The sequence below is a fragment of the Caretta caretta genome, chromosome 11, assembly GCF_965140235.1.
Source record: "Caretta caretta isolate rCarCar2 chromosome 11, rCarCar1.hap1, whole genome shotgun sequence".
NCBI classification, from domain to species: domain Eukaryota; kingdom Metazoa; phylum Chordata; order Testudines; family Cheloniidae; genus Caretta; species Caretta caretta.
Genome location: NC_134216.1, coordinates 53,151,670 through 53,176,160, shown reverse-complemented (window position 1 = coordinate 53,176,160; position 24,491 = coordinate 53,151,670). Strand labels below are relative to the sequence as shown.

At 41.7% G+C, this 24,491-nt stretch overlaps 1 protein-coding gene across 6 annotated transcripts in view; it reads right to left on the bottom strand.

The window, feature by feature from the left end:
• Positions 1–405: 405 nt before the first annotated feature.
• The window catches only part of GLS (glutaminase), a 102,936-nt gene continuing 78,850 nt past the window's right edge, over positions 406–24,491 (bottom strand). For all 6 annotated transcript variants that reach the window (XM_048869736.2, XM_048869733.2, XM_048869737.2 and 3 more), the window contains 4 exons: positions 10,788–10,849; positions 7,810–7,886; positions 7,659–7,722; positions 406–5,468 (listed from right to left, as the gene is read on the bottom strand). In XM_048869736.2, coding sequence (XP_048725693.2) covers positions 5,312–5,468; positions 7,659–7,722; positions 7,810–7,886; positions 10,788–10,849 — 360 coding nt within the window. In that variant the 3' untranslated portion in view covers positions 406–5,311. The remainder of the gene's footprint in view (positions 5,469–7,658; positions 7,723–7,809; positions 7,887–10,787; positions 10,850–24,491) is intronic.

Here is a 24,491-nt window from a genome sequence, read left to right as displayed (position 1 = left end):
ATTCTGTGCAAGTCTCACCATGAACTCATAACTCCTCATGAAACTGAAAATCACTAATTCTCTTGCCTCAGTGTTCCAACAGCCGCAGTGCTTTGGCTCTCAGCAGCTTGCGAATTTAGCGTTTTACTAGTTAGTTTATAAGGGATGGGGAAGTTACATTTCCACCATTCAGATAGGTTAAAAAACAATCAGCTGCTTGAGCCTGCTTCATGAAAAGGAAGTGGTAAATCCATTTAGTACATTGTGCCTGTAAAGACTAGCATGTTGCCTGCAAGGAGGACCCTTGCAGTCCTATGATTCCATGCCAGTGTTGAATGGATCTGAGAGTATTTGCTTAGGTAGCAAAATAGTGCCAGTTTGCCTTATTTTTATATCGCTAACAAAAAAAATCAATGACCACAAATGCAAAATATATCAACAGGTTAATTTTATTACCGTTCTCATTAGAGTAGCTATGTGTACATATATTTATCAAGTGAAATGAAGTGGGTGTTCCTAAGAATTGTGATGTGTTAATCTGTATATGGTGCTTATAATACCTTCCCTTCTGAATTCAAGTTACATCTGAAAGTCAAATTTTCTCATGAGTCCAGTAGATGTACAGTAGCTAGCTTCATGTAATTTTTGCATGGATGATAGTTATAAAAAGAAGTTTTACAATACCAGAACTATTCTTTTCCAGGTTAAAAAATTGAAGCGTCACTTAGCAATTGTTTTATGGTTACTAATGAGATCATGTTTCTCTGAGACTGGTGAGATTTAATTGAATTTTTGACATAACAGAGGCCTCAATTTGATTGTAAGCCCACTGGGGCAGTTTCATCTCTATATGGTTGTCAGTTATTTCTATGGCTAGAGAATTAGCCATATGTTCTACTAGTCTCTGGGCAAACAAGTAATCTAGCAAAGTGGCAGTCTGGCTAGTCAAGGCATTATTTGTTGCTAATTATTTCACAGTGCCATCAGTGTGCTATGCTGCTGCTCCTCACAGTACAGAACAAGTGACATTGTCCTTGCCCCAAGTCACTTACAAGCTTATATAAACTTGACACAACAAGGAGTAAAATAATGCGGTGGGGGGAGGGAGGGAGACAGACAGAGGCAACCCCTTAAGAATGTGGATAGCCCAGCCGGGGCTCATGGTTCATACATGGCATGGTCACGTAAGAAAAGGTTTTTTTAGGGCTGTCAAGCACTCCATAAGGCCATCTACAACATGTTCAAACCATGAAATCAGCAACAATGTATGTCTCCACTCCTGGCTGCAATATGAGAGCTATTTAGTATAGGGCTGGGTGATGTTGATTTTCAGTAGAATCCCTTAATTGCTTCCACAATTTTCTGTTGCCCTCTGAGGCTGGAATTTGTGAGGAACCTTCAGGAGCAAAATGATGCATGTATATCCCTATTTCGCCCTCTGTGGTACTCAACTATTTCAATAGCCAGACCATCCCAACTAATTCCTAACTCAACAGATTCAGAGACCTTTACTTCCCCATCCCAGCGACAGCCTCTATTCCTAAAGAATAGATGTTGGAGACCTCCAGCACTTCAAAAAGATATGAACACTAGGGTCATCTTCTTGTTAGAATGCCCACAGCAGGTTGGGTATTCCGTTGTAGCATCATTTCTCCATCACCAACTGGACACCTGTATTGGGTGAGGGAAAGCCAATGAGCTTCTGTTTGCTATATCAAGCTTTTAGATTTAAAACTACAGTATTCACTGGCCACGAGATGGAGCCTCCTGATGATTTGATGCTACAATTAAAGCTTGTCACAAGGCCTTCCCAATGCAAAAGTAGCCTCGAGACTGGAGGATATCAAAGCAGCCTAAATTGGAGGGCTCCACAAAGTCCACTCTCTTTGGCTACTTCAGTTGGGATGGTATTAGAGGTGGGTAAACGATGTAGCTAACCAATAAAAGAACCCCTCAAACATCTGTTTTTTGGTATTCCTGTTTAATTGTGCTGTAAAAAGCAACAATACCTGGATTTTATTCATTAAAATAAATCTCTTTCATTTTCAGAACCAGTACAGCTCAAGTATTTTTAAATTTAGATTTACTTACGGGAAATTGCTGAAAGCAAACACATTCATCACTGTCTATTCCCCGCAGTAAGGAATCTATAATGTCACACCAATCTGTCACAATTGCTGATCCTACAGCATCAATAAAAACACTCATTGACATTCTAGCTCAGTAGCTAAAAAGTTATCAGCCCAGTACATCACATTTTTCACAAAAAGATGGGATAATTAACACTAAGACCAGCACAATATTTCTGTGTATAAAGCATTAAGTTAGCATAACCATTTCTAGCTGCTGTGATACATAAGAAACACATATATGACAGAACACAGAAAACTCTTTGGAGCATAAGGATGTCAGCATTTGATAACACAACAAAAGCCATTTAAATTAGAATCTACATGTCAGTGCCAGCAATGATGAGCAGCCAAACCAGTGAACTACATATATTTATAAATAAATTGCATATATAAATAAATGCACTGCTTCCACTGGGCACAAATCTTTGCAAAATAATATCTCCTGGTACAATGAGAAAATGCTAAAACTATCCTGGCGAAAATGCGTTTGTGCCTAAATTCTAGCTAAAAGCTCTTAATAGGGTGGAGGAAAACGTTAGGTGCAGGGACAGCCATAATCTCTAAACTATTTAATTAAAATTCCTTTATCTTCTCAATACATGTACCTGCCTTTTGGAAATGTTAGTGTTTGAGCAAAGTAAACCTGATTGATTTCAATTACATCAAAATAAATCACTGACATTTTTTCTGAGACAGCAGAGGATACATTTTCTTAGCAAACCAGAGAGCTATACATAGAAATCTGATCAGTTAACAAACAGAATGGGTCTCATAGTCTGGGACTAATCAGTACCCCCAGAGCCCAACCTGAGAAATTTGACTCCCATAGGATCAATTTGGTAGGTCTAAGAATACTATAGAAGAAGACATGGGATTTAGTTTGCCTGGTTTTATCCTCTGTAGGAGTGCAGCAGAGCCAGGGCCTTGTGCTCTCAACAGTGACCCATCTGGCCAAGAAGGGTTCAAAGGGAATCCCATCCAGTTTTTGGTTAAGGAGGAGGGTGGCTGTGACACAAGGCATGAAAGGAGAGGGTTAAAAAAGCATGAGGCCTTCGGGTGAATAACTGACTTGAGGCAAAAAACCAGCTTGAGAGCAGTAATATCAGATCTGGGGGGGGAGGGGGGGGAAAGAGAGTGATGGATGCCAGGCAAGAATTTTTACCAATCAGATTTCAGAGGTTTAGGCTTTCAAACTACTACAAGACAGCATCTTTATTATGAGATAGGCCACTGCTTGTGCTGAATATCAAGTGCCTCCATTTGATTTCTCTTTCTTAGGGGAGGCGATGTGCATGGTGGCTAGAGCACTGGAGAGGGATGCAGGAGACAAGGGTTCCATACCTTGACTCTGCCACTGACTTGCTGGGTGACTTCTCCATGCTTCAGTTTCACCATCTGTAAAGTGGGCATCTGGAGATCTAGGGATGAATTATTATTACTGGCATATCTTTGAGATGTGTGCAGTTCCCACAAATGGTCTCATTTCCCATCCACTGTCTGAGTCTTGACTATCACCTACTTCCAACAAATGTGAAATGGATACTCCTACAGGAGATTTTTTTTTTTTTTTAAAAGGTGACTTCATTCATACTGTAGTGTCAGGAATCAGACATATTGTTGCATTGGGCAAGAAGCTGATGTAGTGTAAAGGTCCCCAAAATAGAACAAATATTTGGATTTAGATTTCTAACAACTGGCGTACGTAGGGCACAGACTACCATGTGAAGAGTGCAAATGCGACAGTTCACACACAAATGAACTGCTTGATTTGTGGTCCTGTTTCTGATTTCTTACCTGTTTTACACCAGTGTAACTTCAGAAGCTTCAACAAAACGATTTGAGGATTTATGCCAGCATAAGAAGAGAGTTAGACCCACAGTTTGCCATATCCACAACCTTGCTCATGCTTTGATTAGCTTTATGCTTCTTTAAGCTGTTTCACGCCATCAGTGTTTTTTATTGTGAGCCTAACTCATTTCAAACATTTGGTTTAGTATTTTGCCTTTCATACACTTACATCCCCCGAAAAGGTTTTTGGTGCAGTTGCAGCTAAAGACAAAACATAAGACTGAGATGAATTATTTTGCAGCCTACAAGTCCCCCCATGATACACGTATGCCTGTCAGGAACAAATGCATTCTGTGGAAGCACCTGCTTTTCCCAACTAAGGGAAAAGCACTTCAGCAGCTGAATATGGAAGAGAGAGGCTAGACAAAGGGCATTTGAAAGAAACAGCTCAAAAAAACCATCAAACAAGTGATATTCCTCTATGCCATTTGGTCATCAAACCAACCTTAAAATAGATTCCCTGAAAAAATCATCTCTAAGAACAATTAGCTCAGACCATTGACAAATGTCACCAGTATATTATTTTGAGATTTATACTATGTAAACAACCGGTCAAGATGGCGCACGCCTTAATCCTAGCTACATGGGAGGCTGAAGCTGGTGGATCGCTTGAGCTCAGGGGTTCTGGGCTGCGGTGTGCTATGCTCATCGGGCGTATGGTGCTACTGACAAACCTGGCCAACAGGTGGCTGAAGGACTGACCAGAACAATATGAACAATGCGTTGCGATCGGCACGCTCTCTGTGAGGGCTGATAGACCGATCGATGTAGGTGACAAGGTGATGATGTAAACAAGGTTGCATGGGAAATTATTTAGGGGGGAAAAAAGGTAAGTGCAGATCCTTGTTCAACACACCCATGCTAAATCTACACCAGCATCCTCAACTCCTGAAATCTAGCAAAACCACAGTGACACTTGCACATGGCAACAGCATGGTTCCACTTAACCACACTGTAAGAGATTTGTTTAAAAATGCAAATTCAGCAGAAAAATTCCTGACCACGGTTTGAAGATATACATAGAACACAAAAATAAATTAAGTAGTGCACAGTCAAGCCATAAACAGCTAATACTTCTTTTACATCGATTATACGCAACACAAGGTAATATTGCTCACATTACAGAGGGAGACTCTCGGGGGGGGCAGGGGGTTGTTTGGGGTTTGTTTGTTTTTTGGAGCGATTAGGTTTGTCTGCTGCGTATCATGAAGAAAACTCCTGTAACACTGAAATAAATGAAATATTCTGTAAAATATACACCACTGTCAGACAGAAATACACACGCTCTTCATACTCATTTTCCACAAAAGCATAGGTAAGTGAGTTGACTCTTGGGATCTAGCTGAAGATGGTTAGAGTAAGCCATCTAGATTTTTATGAACTGTTTGATTTTCCTTTCCATTGCTGGAATCCTCTGGAGGTGTGTACTGGATCTGGAATTCTTGAAGAATTTTAAATACATCATGGTGTCCAAAATGTAAAGCTTCATCCATAGGAGTGTTATTCCATCTGAAACAGGGAGCACAATATTTCCAAAATCAGTAAGCAAGTAAATCCACCACTATGAATTCCATTATACTTTGATGTTTGAGACAACAATTGCCCGTACAGTATCTACTAAGCTCAGAGAGTACGTAAGTACCTTCAGTGAATTGGACTGTGGGTCACAACCTTTTTTGACAACAGATGTTTTCACAACTTTTTACCCCTTCAGTATCAAAATAACTAATGGAGAATGAATGGGATTCCATTCCTTCTTGTGCTTCAGTATAATTGTTTAATAAAGTTCAGCTCAACCAGTCACATATCCGTGTAACACCACTGTCTTCAGTGTGAATTCACAGGTGTCACCAAGGACAAAATCTGGCATGAAGAACTTTTATTACCAGGGATTCAGAGTCCAAGGTCAGAAGGGACCACTGTAACCTTCTATACAACACAGGCCATAAAACTTCCCCAACATAATTCCTAGATGATCTCTTCTAGAAAAACATCCAATCTTAATTTAAAAAATGGTCAGTGATGTAGAATCCACCATGACCATTGGTAATACATAAAGGAAGAACCCAACTTGATCTTCAGCCCACAGGCTGATTGTGCACAGTTAGTCACTGGAAACAAAATCTTTTTACTTGAAAGTGTGAAAACTGAACACATTTGATATGGAAATCACTAAAAGACGATAAAAACTGATTTTTTTCAGTCATTTTTCACATCAGAACTGCACTTTAATGGATAGCGTCAGACTAAACAAAACATAGCTAAACACACATACAAGCGTAACTGCTGCTATTTTCACATCATCCACACTAAACCCTCTCAAATGTAACAACAATATGCAAAGGCTATTGCATACAATTGTATATTTTCCCCTCTTAAACAGGAGAGTAAGAGATATCGAAATACAGTATTTCAACAAAGCCAATGTAAAGTATTTATTTTTTGCCTTCCTTTCACCAAGTAAATCAACCCCAGAAACGTGCCTCAGATTATTGGTACTGAAGTGTTTTCCTAGTGTTGATCTTTGACGCCCTTTTAGTACAGGACAAACTCTTCCCCTGAGGGGTTTCAATGGAAAAGCTGGTAGTTAGAGCAGGTGTAAACACAATGCAGATTTCCCACCAATCTTGGTTACATTTTAATTGTGGTGTATGAACTCTGTAGCACCGTGAGTTCCTTTTGAAAAGGACAGTATCAAAAAGTAAAAATCTCACCTTAACAGGAAAGCTTCAAAAAATCACAGGTAACGATAAACGACTCAAAACGCTCTGCCTTTCTGACACTCCTATAAGTGCCGTAAGGAGGACATTGTGCACATAATACAAGACATTAGCAGACTTATATTAGTCTGTACAGCATCGCATGAAATAAACTATCAAATTAAAGCTAATTCTATGCTTTACTGTTAAATAGCAAAATCACTGTTCTGCGGAGGGAAGCATTGAAAGGTACACGCACACTGAAGGAAGCAGAGACAACGACACAAATGTACTTGATTAAGAGAGCTAGAGAGAGTGGGCGAGCGTGGTTTCATTACTGATGTCGGGCCTTGTTTTCTTTTGGTGAGGGACCTTGCACTGACCTATTTTTTTCTGGTTTCCAATGCCACACTGTGAGTTACAATAATAAAACTGGAGGTGAAATTAAAAACAAAGTTAATGATTATACATAACAAACCATGTGAACTGCACCTCTCTCAGGACACCAGAACAGTAAAACAGCCTTTTTTAATGGGGTCAAGTTCACACTGAAGTTTGTGAATAGTTTTAGTTACTTTGGACAGGAACACACAGAGACCCCTCTTACACCCACATCCGCGTGCGTGTTCTGCATGTATGTTCACACACACACATCAAACTACAAATTCCTTTTTCTTGCTTTGATGCCTATTTTGAAAGAAAATTCTCTAGCCGGTGATTTATTGTCTCAGTCTTCCCTACTGAGGTCTGGAATTCCTGCTTCTGTAAGGGAGGAATTAGTGTTGCTAGATCAAATGAGCAGAAACAGCTCCAGGGAGCTCTAGCACCACCTGCAAGTTAGCTGGGTAGATCAGATGGTCCCAATTGTCACTAGTTTCAGCATCCCATGAGATTTCAGAGGAAACAAGGACTCCGGTCAATTGACCGCACTAGAGTTGGATTCACCAATCTAATTAGTTACTGGAGCTCCCCTCCTTCATACAACAGTGCAACTACTCACCTGTCTTTGGGGAAAGGATTCACTTTGCAGGCTTCCAGCAAAAATTTAATTACTTCCACATGACCTATAAAATAAAAGAAGGATTTAATATACTTTTTAAATTAAGCCCACTAAATTAATAGATAATATTTTATTTGTCAAGAGTCATTACCTTCTGCAGCTGCTACGTGCAATGCTGTTCGTGAATCATAATCTCTTTGCTCCATATCCATACCCGACAAAGCAAATCTGAAAAGCCAAATTCAGAAAGACAATCTTAGAAAGAATTACAAAAATACAGAAGTGATCATACTTCTACTGTAAAACAATGAAATGCCCTCTGACAGGATTTAAGTGGTATCTGTGACACTGTACCCCATATTGTTCATAGTGATGTTATGATAGGATTATGACAGTTATGTATTTTATGCAAGATAGATCAGTGAGGTGTCTTTGGAAAGGTTATGATCTGCTGAATATGATTATCATACTTGTATGCACGTATCATTTTTGTATCTGAAGTTAGGAATATTGACTATGTACCTGTACGTATTGACTATGTATCTGTGGCAATTCTTCAACAAAAAAATCTTCAAAAACAGACTTCAACAAGAAACTGTAGAATTGGAATTAATTTGCAAACTGGACACCATCAAATTAGGCCTGAATAAAGACTGGGAGTGGCTGGGTCACTACAAAAAAGTAATTTTCCCTCTGCTGAATGAGCTACGTCCACCTTGATTGCATTGGCCTCGTTAGCACTACAAAAGTACTTTTCCCTCTCTTGATATTCACCCCTTCTTGCCAATTGTTGAGAATAGGCATCTTCCACCTTAACTGAATTGGCCTCATTAGCACTGACCGCCACTTGGTAAGGCAACTCCCATCTTTTCATGTGCTGTAATATTTATACTGCTTACCGTATTTTTCACTCCATGCATCTGATGAAGTGGGTTTTAGCCCACGAAAGCTTATGCCAAATAAATTTGTTAGTCTCTAAGGTGCCACAAGGACTCCTTGTTGTTTTTGCTGATACAGACTAACACGGCTACCACTCTGAAACCTGTATTACAAATGTGTTTACACCTGCGGAATACCCACTAGACAAGATGCTTTCATTCTAAAAAGTTGGGTGGGGAAGGGCCATTAGAGAAAACAATAGGCATTAGAAGATGCTTATCTCCCACCTGGGGGCCTTCCTGAGGATGCTGCACACTGCCTCTGAGTCATGGCTGCTGTGACACTACAGCGACATGTCACCAGGTCACCTGGTGCTGGATTCCATCTTGGGATGTCAATATACTTCCACGACTGGTGTGGGAACTAAGCTTGGAAACAAAGGGTTTCTGCCATATGCAAAAGCTATATAAGGCAAGGGAGTAACATTATCTTGGTTCTTCACTGACTCCCCACCCAAAGAGACTCCTAGAAACACCTAAGGAACAAATATTGAACTGAGGGAACTGCTGGACTTTTAGCCTGTGAATGGAATACCTGGGGATTCCAAGCTGTAAGCAAGTGCAGCTTGCCCTTTAAGAATCTGCAGCCTGCTTGTATCATCACTTAGATCAGATATGAATACCAAATTCTCATCCTATGTAGTACATATTAAGCTTAGTTTGCATTTTTTATTTGCTAGGTAATCTGCTTTGATCTGTTTGCTAGCCCTTATAATCACTTAAAATCTATCTTTTATAGTTAATAAACTGGTTTCTGATTTATCTAAAACCAGTATGTGGAAGTCAGAACTTGGGGCAGAAAGCTGTTGTATATTCCTCTCTACATTGAGGAACGGGGCCAATTTCATAAGCTTACCCTGTGCAGTCCCTGTGCAATGCAAGATGGTATAGTTTTGGGTTTACACCCCAAAGGGGGTGCGTGCCTGAGTAGCTGGGAAGCTCCCTAGTTGGAGTCAAACCATGCAAGGCTGAGCACAGCGTCTGCATGCAACTGCAGCTGGGTGTTTCCCTACCTGTATGTGTGCTGGTGGAAGTGCAGTCTGGTCACAGCAGTACAGTGTAAAGGGAGCCCAGGCTGGTGGGTCAGGGGCTCAGTGGTACCCCAGGTCCAGATGGCACCCCCGGGGGGAACCCGTCACAGTACCAAAAGTACATTATATTTTCATCTGAGATTTAATAAAAGAGGCACCAAAGTGACCTGGCTTTAAGATTAGACTAGAGATTTGGCTTCCTTCCTGGCATCTTCATCTGTGGTTCCAGTCAGAAAAATCACTCTTAAAATGCCACTATGGAGCATACTTATGTGCATACATACTTCTCTCAGTCCAGCCAAAACCCTAGTTCCAGGCAGATTCTCTGACTGGTTAAGATCACTTTGGGATGTGAAGTACAAACAGAACTTACATCAGCTGGAGAAATGTCATGGAAAATTCCCCGTGTCGGAAGAATCTCTAACCAGTATAAAGCTACTACAGCAGTCCCACTGCTAGCTTTGTCCCAGCTTCGCAAAGGTACAGTGAAGAATTAAGCCTTCCACATTTATCTGCTCTCTCAGTGACTGTGTGTGAAATCTGCTTAGTGTAAAATGCAAAAGGATTTTTAAATACTGCCAGCCCTACAAAAAACAAACAAAACAAAACAAAAACCATACGTGGGATCTGAAAATCAAGCTGGGTTCCATCTGGCTCCTACCTCACTAGCAATAAACATTCCTCAATTTGAGCTTTGCTCACAGTTCTGGAATTGATTCACAAGGCAGACTAGAATCCAGCTTGCTCTTCCATTGCTGTAAAAATTTGTGAGGAAGATAACATGACTGAGACACAAACTGATTTTTCCATTTATATCAAAGCAGCGTGGTGCCATTTTGTATGGTTATACCTCTGACTATAACCTGATGTACACATTATTTTTCATATTATCCACATGAAGTTTTGATATGCAGAACAAAGGACTGATTGTGTAATAAGCTTAACTCCTTGTTCTGTTGGGATCTGAAGACTAGACATTAAAAGCAGTGCTAGATCCAATAGAGCACATTCTTTTCACATCTCGTGTGTTTAAATGGCCCTGCTATCTTGGCGTATTAAAGCAGCTCTAACGTCTCCTAACATGGTCATGTGTTCAGAAACAAAGTATAATAGTAGTCGAAACAAGTGATGTCCTTTCCCCAACACCATATTGGTTTTACCTTCGGAGTGCAGATACATCCCCAGTGTAGGCAGCAAACAAGAGATTTATCACAGACTTCACCTGCGAAGTGGGAAGGAAAAAAGTTTTTTTTTTCTCTTGAGGTGACTTGTGGGAAGAAAGCTAAGATATAGTAGGGTCACTGTTGGCAAACATGTCAACTATGTAACAATTTCTCTAGGTACATTTGCATTACAATCTAAAAACGTTGTCAGATCGAATTCCAAACAGCTTCACCACAGGTAATTTATTGGTCCAACTCTGAATGCATAGAAACACTAGAAAGTAGAACATCACCAATTTGTATTTTACTATGACAAAAATCTCGAAATATTTTCCTTTGTTGGCCAAATTGTATTTCTCTTTTAAATGTAACACTATATACTACTCACTCTCTAACCCACTGCATGATTTGCATAATTCATCATGACTGATCGTTTACGCTGAATAGAGACTTGAAGAGTAGGGGATGTTACCAGTCAGCACGACGGGTTCCAAGGAAAAGCTATCTGAGGACATCTGCATACAGCACCTGTTTCAATACACTGTTGTTGCTCATACTTTCCATCACTTTAGCTGATATACTATGGAGGCTTTTTACAGACTACATCCCAGAATGCTTCACAGTGTTAAATAATAAAAAGAAAAACTAATAAGCATAAGCAAGACAGAAAAGGCACATTTCAAAAAGGCTGCTCTAGATAATAAGGGCCAAATACACATTTCACACAGTTAGTTTCATCAGCATTTATGGCCAGGTAGAGATACCAAGTCTTATCCTTTTACAATGAGATTTGCAACATTGCACTGCCCTCCAACACCAAGGTTCCCAAGCTTAAACTCTTCCACTCAGTTTGGTTTGAGCTCTGCCTCCTTTATAGACTATCATTGTAACAGACCAATACAGAATCACCATTCTTCTTGGTGCACCAGAAAGGAAGGAATTCTCTACACACGCCCACCCAAACCTCTCCACCTGTTCCCCGAACAGCGTGGACGTGGTCCTGGGGCACTGGGAGCAGGTTAAGGGGTGCTGTGTCATCATCTGTGCCTTTCATAAGCCAGAATCGAGGAATCATTTCACATTACCAAGTACCAAATAAAGGTATTTGTTATAAAGCAGCACAGTAACCTATATGGAAAAAAGAGAAGGGCATAAACAAGTCACATCTTTACAGCATACGCTGTGACCTCAAAACCTGTAACACAAAGACGAAGGCAGGCACAGCCACTGTCTTTAGTCCAGCAGTATATGAACACTAGTGGGGTTACCTTGAATCAATATTAGCAGACTCACTGGCGTACTGTCCTCCTGCCTTGCCCCCTTGTGTGGACACTGACACAAGGTCTCTGGGCTTTAGCACTCTGACAACTTTCTTGGGCTACCCTGGAGTCATAGGTGCACTGGGTCAAGTCACCTGTTGCCCTTTTGTGAAGAAAATGACAAAATCCAAAGTCTATTAACTTAGGGCCTAGACTTACAAGGTGCTGAGGGTCTGTGACTCCCAATGACTTCAGTGGGAGGTGAGGACACCTGCCAATTTGCAGGGTGGGCCCCAAGAACGCGTTCTTGTTATCATTCGTTTCATGCTCTCTGCTATTAGCCAAGCTACTTGCTATATTTTGTTGTTCTTGTGGTGTGCTTGACTGCAACTGTCACGCACAGATAGACCTGTATCATTAACATGGTCAGGCAGGGCAAAGCATGGCAAGTTACTCTGGAGCTCAAGCTGGTTACTTATGTTTACTTGGCTACCACGATAAAAAATAATGTCAGACTGTCACTCCAGGAGTTTTAAAACCTCCCCTTTTTCTCCAAGAGATCAATTAAATAGAGGGGAAAGGCTGCATATGCTGTCAAGTTACTCCTGGGTTTCAGTCCACTATTTATTATATACAGCTTACAGAAAAGGTTTTGTAATTAATTAACTGCCTCATTGCAATGTAGTATACCCATTTTCTAGTCTATATGCTGTTTTGGTTTTTTTCTTTTAGCACACGCACAAACAATGCCAGACTGAGAGGAAAGACTGTCCAATAGTTAGAGCACTAGCCAAAGACTTGGGAGGTCTGGGTTTAATTCTTTGCTGCCTGAGACTTCCTGGGTGACATGGGGCAAGTCACTGAACCTCTCTTTGCCTCAGTTCTCCATCTGTAAAATGGGGAGACTAGCCCTGCTCTGCCTCACAGGGGTGTTGAGAATAAAGACATTCAGGATTGTAAGGTGCCTTACAATACTGTGGAGATGTGAGTACTTAAGACAGGTAGATTGAAGTAATCTATTTATCAGGAGAAACAGCAGCAACTTCCTCACACTATCCCGCTAATGTGTCCCTGCCTTGTTATTGGAGGGGTCGCTCCCCCGAATGAAAATGTAGTTCAACTTCCATGACCATTCAATTCCTGACCTCTTTACTGAGACGACCAATGAAAGTGCCAAACAGCGTGATGGTTCTAGCTTTGTGATGTGGACATGTACTCTGCGGGTTATGCCGAGACCACCAAACTCATTTCAGATAAGCTACTGGACAGCTACTAGATGGTAACATGGCCACTACTGACATGAGCTGGAGCTATACAGTTCTGTACCCCATTACTGACCCCTTTAAGTACAGTTGATGACACTGTACTTTTCCAGGTATCTGTCTGAAGTCTGTGTTTAGAAATATAGGCAACAAATGGAAATTAGCTTAACTACCTTTTAATTTTATCTGAATGCAATTCAGGAAGTGGCTCTCCCCAGAGATGAGTCAAAACTGCTACACTGCTTGCAAGAACCCCCCACCTACTCTTTAGGTTGCTGACAGTATAAAATTTAAGAATTATGGGCTCAAAACTGTGAGCTGCTGAGCACCCTCAATTCCCAATTCAGCATGAGTTGAGGGCATTCTGCACCTTGTAATATAGGTGCAGAGAAAATTAAACTCTTGATTTGAGCTAGGCTAATTTGCATTTCCCAGAAGTATTTTTAAGGTCCTCTTTAAACAGTTTTCCTCCTCCTGCTTTGCTATTAAACTGGAAAATCCAGAACGTAACTTTCTAAGCAAAGATGAAGCCAAAGGATTGTGAGTGGCTACAGATCCAGTTAAAAACTTTGTATTCATAAGTTATTTATTTTCCTGCATTTCTGTGAGCAACAGATAATTTTGACTCTACATCTTCTAAAAGTCTTGACCATACTATATCAATTTAGGAGAAAACATTCTGTACATAAGACAAAGCAATGAGAGGTCTGAGATACAGGCACAACAGTGGTCTCATGCTCACAAGTCTTTTACTGAATTCAGCCTTCAGTAAATCACCCACATCACTGAACAAAATCTACGCCACTTCTCACTACTGTACGCAATGTTGGTGGGGACGCAGATATTTGGCCTCCTTCTACAAACCTTTGCAGAAGACATTCCTTACCCTTCTCTCTGGAGTTTCTGGGCTCTGTAGGAGAGAGAGGCTCCTTCCTTTTCTGAGTGCTTGTCAGCATCTCTCACCCCTACGTCTCACCATGAGTGTGTGACTCACAAAACAAGAGTAAGGGAGTGGACTTTTCCATGGGAATTATTCAAAAGGTAGCAGCTGAAAACCACACATATGGGCATATAAATGGATCCAACTACTAAACCTCAAGGAACACCGAAAATCCTCTCAACAAATACCAGACATTGCTTGAATTCCACATGAGACTTTCCACAGCCCTTTCAGAAGGTTCCAGAAAGGAACAGTTTCTGTGAATTTTGGTTATATCCAAATATTGTAATAATCTAACTAATGTTAACACACCACATATCAGTCTGATAAACGCAATTAAATTCAGCAAAAATGTATTGTGAAAAGTAACTAAAAAGAGCCAGATGTTGGAGGATTTGTATTTATGGAAGTTAACTCAGAAGATATCAAAGCAGTTTTGTATTCTAAAAATTAAAAATGAACAGCCGGCACTCTCTGAAATTGTTAGCCTGAAACAATGGCATCTACTGCAAAAGTGAAAACTTTGATATAGAAGGTAGCCAAATAGTTTACGTTGTTCTTGGGAGCAGGCAAGGAAATATGAGGAGCAAGATTGTGTTGCAACACAAAATAAATGAGAGCAAAAACTCCAGTATGTTGTGGGAGATAAGTAGAATGGGTTCATAAACTGATAGTCAACTGCTTAGGGAAACATTTTATGCCAGTGAAACCAGCCAATCTGATTAGAAGCAATCGCCACCACTCTAGCCACACAAACAATAAGGAATGGTATATGTCTGATGTTCAGAAGTTGACTGTTTATGCTACTCAAATTGGTAGAAACATTTTTCTCTTCATCTTCAAAAACAAGAATAGGAAATTCACCTTATGCCTGATCTAAGCCGACTGAAGTCTAGGCGAGTCTTTCCACCAACTGCAGTAGGCTTTGGAGCAAGCCCCTACTATATACTCTCTGTAGCCAAGGAGATTTAAGCAGCTGAAGGACAAGTAGAAGGGAGTAATCGTTAAATGTATGTTTTGGATTAAATACCAGCACACGGCTCCGGTGCAGAATCCAAAATGGAACAGTTATATCTTATAGTGGACCAACTTCTGTTTGTGAAAAACAGAAAAAAGTTAGTCCAATAAAAGATATTACCTTACCCAGCTTGTCTCTCTAAAATCCTGGGACCAACATGGCTACAACAACACTACAGACTGTTACATTTAACATTCTAACGTGAGTTCTGACACACAGTACGTGATGAGAAATGTAAAGTAAACTGGCTCTTAGTGCTTGCATCGATTTCCTTTCAGAGTGCTGGAAAACAAAATATGGGTATTAAGCCGCTGCTGCTGCCAACTCAGGTTTGTACCAACTTAGTTTTTCTGATTTTATTTTTGTATTCTAATTCTGACATGAATTAAGGGGGTTTGTTACCGTTTTTTTGGGAGGGGGGAGTCTGTCAGAGGAAGTTCCAGGCAGAAAATATGAACTATCCTGTGCTCCAAAAATCAGCTAAAAGTGGCCAACATGAAAAAATATTCTGGCCATAGTTAACACCGGCTTTTCAAAAGTGTTATGCTGTTGGATGTATTATTGTAAAAACTCTTTGCCACCATGAACACAACCCCACTTGTGTAGGAGGTATTATCCTCATTTTGAAATTGAGGGAGAGGGGTTAAATGTCTTCCCCAAGAACACAGCATCTGTCATTCCTAGCTCTGAGACCTGAAACTAGTTCAACCCCTTGCCATTTTCTGCTTTACAGCCATGTATCCTTATTAAAGCCATTTAAACCAACTTAAATCTCTTAAAATGTATGACCAGAGTCAACTATTTAAGAAGGCAGCTTGCTATTTAAGCATAAACTAGTTGGCAGTCCTCTGGGTTCACTCGTCGTCCACTTCATGTGGCAAACAAGGCATTTTGAGCAATGTTCCATCTCAGTAGTGATTGGTATGATATGACAGCCTCACTGTCCTAAGTAGGAAGTTTTGTGCTCACAATACAGTTTCTAGTAGACAGCTGTCCATCACCACAAAAATCACTGCAACTGGCACCCATGCTGGCAGTCTTAGAAGCACTAAGGATTGCATGGGCATGGAGACTGAACAGCATTTTCTCATCGCTAGACGTGGTTCCCCCAGAGGAAACAGACAGGGAAATTGTGCACTACTCCTACTGTGGGGAAAGGGACTTTAATTTTTAGAGTTATCAGTCTAGCCCCACTGACAAGCACTGATCTCATATGGGTAAATGTATACAAGGCTGCAAAGGTAGTAGTTGTAAAAAGCATCTCTTTGTTTTCTCCTTTCCCCACTGCACTAACTTGGTGTGGTATATTGTTACTGGCATTTAAATAAAGACAATAAGGGTTATTAAAGAATCCCCATTCCAGATTTGAAAACAAAAATCCAAGCCTGCCACATTAGAAAGATTTCTCAATAGCGTAAAAGTTTACAACCCCAAGTCAAAGACATGAGCATAGTTAGAAACAGCTAACAATGAACGGTCCTATCCACGCCACTAGAATAACTGTGTGTGCATCTGATGAAGTGAGCTGTAGCTCACGAAAGCTGACGCTCAAATAAACTGGTTAGTCTCTAAGGTGCCACAAGTACTCCTTTTCTTTTTGCGAATACAGACTAACATGGCTGCTACTCTGAAACCTGTGTTGTAACCATGTTTGGAGTAAGGGGGACTTCCTGTATTATCAAAGTAGCTGGTTTTGCTGTTTTCACTGTGTAAACAGGACCTCAAAGTTTCATGAGATATCTCAAAGCAAACAAATATATTTGCACACAAGTGATATGATGGGAATCATTTACCACCAGTTAGCACAGAAATGTAACAAACGTTTACTTTATATAAATAATTCTCTTACACATGATCAGGTATGGCTGTGATGATCACCATTCAAGCTCACCTCTTCCCTGAGTCACATGATGCAGAGCTCTATTCATTAGAAAAGATCCAGGCCCTGCCAGGTCGTGGATCATGTTCAATTCAGCAAGATATTGTCTGGGTCGCCCAATCAATTATTTCTGTCTTGTGGAAGTGCCAGCCAAGGAATAAGGGTGTTTGCTTAATTTAACTGTCTCTCTTCAATCCCTTAACAGTTTTGCACATGATATAGGAGAGAGAAATGTCGCTGCTGCGCATGCAGGAAAAAAACCTGTTTGGAAAAAATTAATTTAGCTCAAAACTGGATTAACTCCATCAGAAGCTCTTGGCTGAGCAGGGTCACTGAATCCAGATTATAATCTATTACTGTGTGTCCTGCTTTTCCGAGAGTCCTCCCACGCTCTTTAGAAAGCATTACAGCCTCTTCACCCATTTTTCATTAAATAATATTATTACTGGCTTTAATATTTTCCAGGTGATCATCCTGTGGGATGCCATCAACCATGACAGCCCTCTGCCCTGGGTTACTGCTTGTGGATTTGCTGATACCACACCCTGATCGTGACCAGTGTTATTTAATAAATATTGTATCATGGCAAAATCCTTATATGTCTCGTTCAGGGACTCGCTGCCTGTGTTCAATCCACATGAAGATTTTTTTTAGCCAATTAGCAGCAATCCACTCAGCAGGTCACGTAGAAAACATCTATAAGGTACAAATGAATGTACCTTTTCTGGTGGTCTATCACTAAGGCACCCAAACCTGGAAATTTCCATATATTGCCTGTTGCTCTGAAAAATGGTGTTCGTACATCTGCAGAAGTAACGTGTTTGAGGTAGACACGTTGTTGTGTTGCCCAGGAAGAAGGGTACCAACTACAAAACCAATTGTCATCATCACCATACTCTTAAGCTGGCCAAGTGGCAACTTCCCACAGAAAGGGTGACCTATTGTGACAATGGCCAATATTATGTAGTAACAGTCAAAAGTTTCATCCTGGTCAATCAGAGCACAAGGTCATAACTAAAAAATTTTGTTTTGATCCAAAGGTGCACATATTAACTGGGCTCGTGGAAATTTGTCCCGTACCTGTTTTTGAAAATGAAACCGTTATCACCACTAATCCAGAATACCAGGATCTAGTCCAGCAAAGAACACACCAATGTTCCAGCTTCATATTCCCCCACTAGATTTAAAACTGAAGCAATTAATAGAGAGTAAATATTCACACTTAATAACATCTAGTGATGAAGTAACCAAGGCAGGACAAATGTTCACAAGGTTAATGGACGGAAGTGATGAGGTGCTAGCTAAATGGAGACTAGAATAAAGGGAAGGATTTTGTGCAAGATATTGCAGTCGAAATAATCATTGTTGTATTGTGTTGTATGCATTGTAAAATCAGGGGTCCATGCAAAGGATATCAAACACCTTCTGTGGGAAGTCAACCCCAAGTTATCTCCACTCAGAATTCTATTACCTTTCAGGAGGTGACCAATCAACCTCAAGTAACCCAATCTGAGAAGCCAGGTGTGTCCATGCAACCAGCACCAATATACCAGGTACCTGAATATCCCTATGCACCTATTCATCCACAACAGCCACTAACAGGATGTCCAGTTCCTAAGCCTCCATATGGAGATATTGTAAGACCCTAAATAGTTCCGTTCATTAGCAATCACCCTATCAAAGGGGGGACACGCGACGATTTGCAGCCAGCTATGTTGCTATAGATACATGGGCATATTAAGGTATAGGTACAGATTAAGGCAATAATATAAAAGCCTATAAGTCTCAAACCCATAAAGCAACAGGTTAACCAAACTAACAGAGGCCTAAGGCCTAAAACCTTGACATAAGTAACTAATCCCATAAATGACCCACTGTCACAAGATCACAAGACAGAGTTTTGTCATAAGCAACTGTTGCTAAATTGCTGACAGGTAACCACAAAATGCCAGAGGAACTTTAGATATTTTAAGGTAAGAATATCAGCAGATGTCCCACCAAAAGAATATCATGGTGACTAAATGATATATATGCTCATAAACTTGAAGCAAAAGACCTAGTAATCTATGGGAGAAGGGCACCCCAATATTAGTAAGGTGAGGAAATACAGAAAAGGTAAAGGCGTTGAAACACCTACTGAATATGCATTAAGCATAGTACATGTTAGTGTAATCTATGATAAAAGATGGCATCTCAGCCCATGCACTCCTGAGAGATTTCCTGGAACCAGTCAGGCCAAGGACCACTCTTGGGTCATCTTACCTACTACGGTGCTCCCCAACAAAGGATAGTGTGAGCATGCAAGAGGAAGTTACTCACCTTGTGAAGTAACTGAGGTTCTTTGAGATGTGTCCCCCCTCAGGGGTGCTCCACTCTAGGTGTACCTGTGTCCCTGCCGCTAGGGTCAGAGATTTTTGATAGCAGTGCCTGTTTGGGCCACACACACGTTATCCCTGTCTCACGCTGTACTTGGCCGTTATACAGTGCTGTGCAGCCAAACTGCCCTCAATTCCTTCTCTACCACAGAGTCTATATATAAGAACTCAGAAGTAGAGGGACGGAGGACAGGTAGTGGAGCACCCATAGGGGGACACATCTCAAAAGAACCTCAGTTACTGCTCAAGGTGAGTAACCTCCTCTTCGAGTAGCATCCATATGCGTGCTCCACTCTAAGTGGCTGTAAAGCAGTGCCCCTGTTGGATTTCTTGTTGATGATGAAACAGTCAATTCAAACAGTGCATCAGATGCAGAGTCATGAGTGATAGCATAATGATCTGTAAATGTGTGAACAGACACCCAGGTCGCTGCTCTATAAATGTCTGTGATCAGAACATCATTCAAGAAAGCTATGGAGGTGGAATGCCATCTTGTAGAGTGCGTGCAAGTCCCCGGTGGGGGTTGCAAGTAGTGCTGACAACAGCAATAGTTGACACCATCAGATATCCATTTCAAGAATTTTTGCTTAGATATCGAGGCTCCTTTAGATCTATCTGCTACGGAAAGGAACGGTCTTGGAAATTTTCTGAAAGGCTTGATTCTTTCTAAATAGAAGGCTAATGCTCTCCTGACATCCAGTGTGTGCAATATTGCCTCCTTTTTAGCCCCGTGAGGATTGGGGAAGAACGATGGGAGGTGGATAGGCTGATTCAAGTCAAAGGATGAAGGCACACGAGGTAGGAACTTTGAGTGCAGTTGAAAAGTGACCTAATCCTTGAAGAAAACGGTAAAGAGAGGGTATGCCATGAGAGCCCCTCTCTCCTCCCATTCTAGGGGCGGACATGATGGCCACTAGAAATGCCGTTTTCATAGAGAGGTGTAGGAGTGAGCAAATGGCCATAGGTTCAAAAGGGGGGGACCTATGAGGCAGCATAGAAATAAATTAAGGTCCTGTGCAATCTCAAATTTGAAGATAATGGCCATTTCCAGCATAAATCCAAGTTTAACCAGAACGTTGGGGGGAGGGGTGGAAAAAAACAAGGGGAAATAGGCTACCTTGCATAATGACTTAGCCACTCCCAGTCTCTATTTAAGCCTAAATTAATAGTATCCAATTTGCAAATGAATTCCAATTCAGCAGTTTCTCGCTGGAGTCTGGATTTGAAGTTTTTTTGTTGTAAGATAGCGACCTTCATGTCTGTGATTGCGTGACCAGAGAGATTGAAGTGTTTGTTCTCCGACTGGTTTATGAATGTTATAATTCTTGACATCTGATTTGTGTCCCTTTGTTCTTTTACGTAGAGACTGTCCAGTTTGACCAATGTACATGGCCAGCAATGCCGCTCAGCAATGCCACTCATCCAGACTCTAGCGAGAACTGCTGAATTGGAATTCATTTGCAAATTGGATACTATTAATTTAGGCTTAAATAGAGACTGGGAGTGGCTAAGTCATTATGCAAGGTAGCCTATTTCCCCTTGTTCCCCCCCCCCCCCCGACATTCTGGTTAAACTTGGATTTATGCTGGAAATGGCCCTCCTTGATTATCATGCACATTGTAAGGAGAGTGGTCAGTTTGGATGAGCTATTGCCAGCAGGAGAGTGAGTTTGTATGTGTGGTTTTTGGAGGGGGGTGAGGGGGTGAGAAAACCTGGATTTGTGCTGGAAATGGCCCACCTTGATTATCATACACATTTTAAAGAGAGTGGTCACTTTGGCTGGGCTATCACCAGCAGGAGAGTGAGTTTGTGTGTGTGTGGGGGGGGGTGGGGGGGGGCGGAGGGTGAGAAAACCTGGATTTGTGCTGGAAATGGCCCAACTTGATGATCACTTTAGATAAGCTATTACCAGCAGGAGAGTGGGGTGGGAGGAGGTATTGTTTCATGGTCTCTGTGTATATAATGTCTTCTGTAGTTTCCACAGTATGCATCCGATGAAGTGAGCTGTAGCTCACGAAAGCTCATGCTCAAATAAATTGGTTAGTCTCTAAGGTGCCACAAGTACTCCTTTTCTTTTTACTCACCAGGAAATGACCCTCAGCCATGATTGCTTGAAATTGTTCTCTTTTATCAGCTGGAATATAATGAATAAACTCACTCAATTTTGAATAATTAGTATGACTGCATTTTGCCATAAGGGCTTCATAGCTGTCAATTCTAAACTGCAGTGTTGCTGATGAAGATGCTTTGTGATCAAATAAATCTAAAAGCTTCTAGGCTTTATCATATGGAGTGATTTTAGTGTGGTACTGTCTGCCATGTTCATTCACAGCATCGAAAACAAATTAATTCAGCAGAGGATGAGAAAATAAAAAGTCCATGCCTTTAGAGGGTACATAATACTTTTTCTCTGCCCTCTTGCAAGTGTGGGGGATTGTGGCCGGTGTCCACCAGATAGCTTTAGCTGGGTCCATCAGTGCCTCATTAATGAGAGGTGCAATTTTCGCTGATGCCGATGTCTGGAGGATAGCAAGCAACTTCTGCTGAAATTCTTTAACCTCTTCAATGGGGATTTGTAGAGAATAATTTTCTCTTTGAAGAACTCCTGAAAATGCTTGAAATCATCTGCTGCAATTGGGGGGGGAGAGAAGGCATGACAGCCTCATCAAGAGAAGATGAAGAAATATTGGTTGCAGGTGTGGCTTCTTTTTCTGGTCTCTTCTCCTGTTCCTCAAAGGTTTCCTCTTGAGGATAGGGAGGCTGTCTATCAAGGCTGATGGAGAATGTCTCACTCTCTCTTTGTGAGTACTGTAGGGTCTGGAAAACTGCTGCCCGTATACAGTCCATGGTTCCCAGGAAGGCAACTGCGATGGAAAGTGCATGGGTGGGGACATCCATGGGTGTTCATATCAACCCTGTGGATCATGTCTGGTGTGGTGGCTTAGGCGCCAACTCCGTGGGTGCAAGGCAGGGGTGGAGTCGGGGCGGGGCCAGGGATAGAGGGGGATCGAGCATCCACCAGCACCAGCAGAAGTCAATGCCTATGTGTGGTGGTAGCTTATCTGAATATAGGGGTCAGTTCTGGTAGCTCCCTGTTGTGGTGAGGAGCCCTGTGCTGATACCGAATAAATGCCTTCCTCCTCCTCATTGTCATCAGCACTAGAGGAGGAGGAACAGTCCTGGGCGGTGGAGTAGAGTGCACGTCTGAGGATGAGATGTGTACCGCAAACACATCGGTACCCAAAAGCGGAGACTCGGGCATCTCCGATACTAGGCAGTCCTTTGGACACACAAATTCCCTGTAATACCGTAATGGCTATAGGTACCGTGGCAGCACGTGCTGTCGCTGCTGCTACAGTTTAAATGGTGGTTTGGCGCCGTGGCCACTCTGGGCTTTGTTGAGTGTCCAGTAGGCGGCACTGTAATTTTTTGCAGAGCCGATCTACTTGGTGCCGCATGTCTGAGCAGTTCTGTTGGTGCTATCTTAAGAGGAGGCTGGGCCTATCGCTTCCGCTCGTTTCTCCCAACAGGGATGTCTGTCTGAGCCTGCCCTATTAGAGTCCTTTGGCTTAACGGCAGCGACAGTACCCGAGGCTCCAACTGCCTTAAAGGTACTCAGCCGTGCACTGGTCAGTACTGAAGTCACTGACCGTACTGGGGATCTCTTGTTTGGGCGGTTTGGCCGCACAGCGCTATACAATGGCGGAGTACGGCGCGAGACAGGGAGGGCACATATGCAACCCAAATGGGCATGGCTACCAAAAATCTCTGATCCTAGGCACAGGGACAGAGACACATCTAGAGTAGAGCACCTATTGGATCACCACTCAAAGTAGTAGCTCTGTATGCTTGTCCTACCTCATCTGCTTTGTAGTGTTTGTAATACTGCTGATTGTACAAATAAAAACTATTGCAAATTCAAAAGGTTTTCCCTGAAAGAAAGTGTGTCTCCTGCATGCACTGGGATCCTTGCTCCCAAACTAACTGTAATAATGTGGCTGATCTTGGGGCAAATGAACCCTGCCGACCCACACAGTGTTACATTGGAAAGGCTAAATAATACCTAACCAACAGATCAGGCAACATGCTGATGGGATTACATTAGCGTAGGAGATCTGTTCTCTCCATAATCTCTTCACATGACACTTGAAAAAAAACCTTAGTGGTTACAATCTTTTGCAGGATATTCAAAAAGTGACAGAAAAAGCAAATGTTCTTTAAATGTGCCTGTCACTCAGCATCTTGACAGTGTCTGAACTTCAGTGTGATGTAAATGTAATTCATTTACTAGCCAGCCTTCAAGTATAACTGAAATTATTGCAGTTCCTTACTCTTAATTTTCTGGCCCACGGTAGAGGCCCTGAACCATTGTGGGTGGAACATACCCCCTCCTATGCCCACTGAAAGAAGCTGATCACACAGATGACATATTAAGGATGTGATGGAACATGTTCTAAAAGAATTCTTGCTAAGCATCAGAAATGGGAAGGTTTTCTCTGGACCAGTGGGGGAAAATAGCTCTGGGGCTCCTTCTGTCCCCCATCCTTGTGGGAGTTCAGTTTCCTTGTGGGCTTGAGCAGGGGAAGGGTAGCAAGGGAAAAGGTGGTTCTTACCTGATGGGCTGGATTAAAGGGTGCAGCCAAAGCAAACTAGATCCCATGCACCCAAGGGGAAGGTTTATAAATCCTTCCCCCTGCCCAGGAGGCTCTTCTGCACCCATGAACAAGAGCTCTCACCCTTTGCGATTAAAACAGGATGGGGTTTTGGGCCTGCCGGTATCATGCTGGTCACTTCAGGGCTGGGAAGGAAATTTTCCCCACACCGCTAAATTGGCCTGGGCAAAGTGGGATTTTTCCACCTTCTTCTCAGCAGCCCAGAGACACAGTGGTTGTAAAATTCATGTTGTTGCAACTTGGCAAGTGTCCAGTGAAGCTACTTTTTCAAAAGGGGATCCAAGTTCCTTGATAA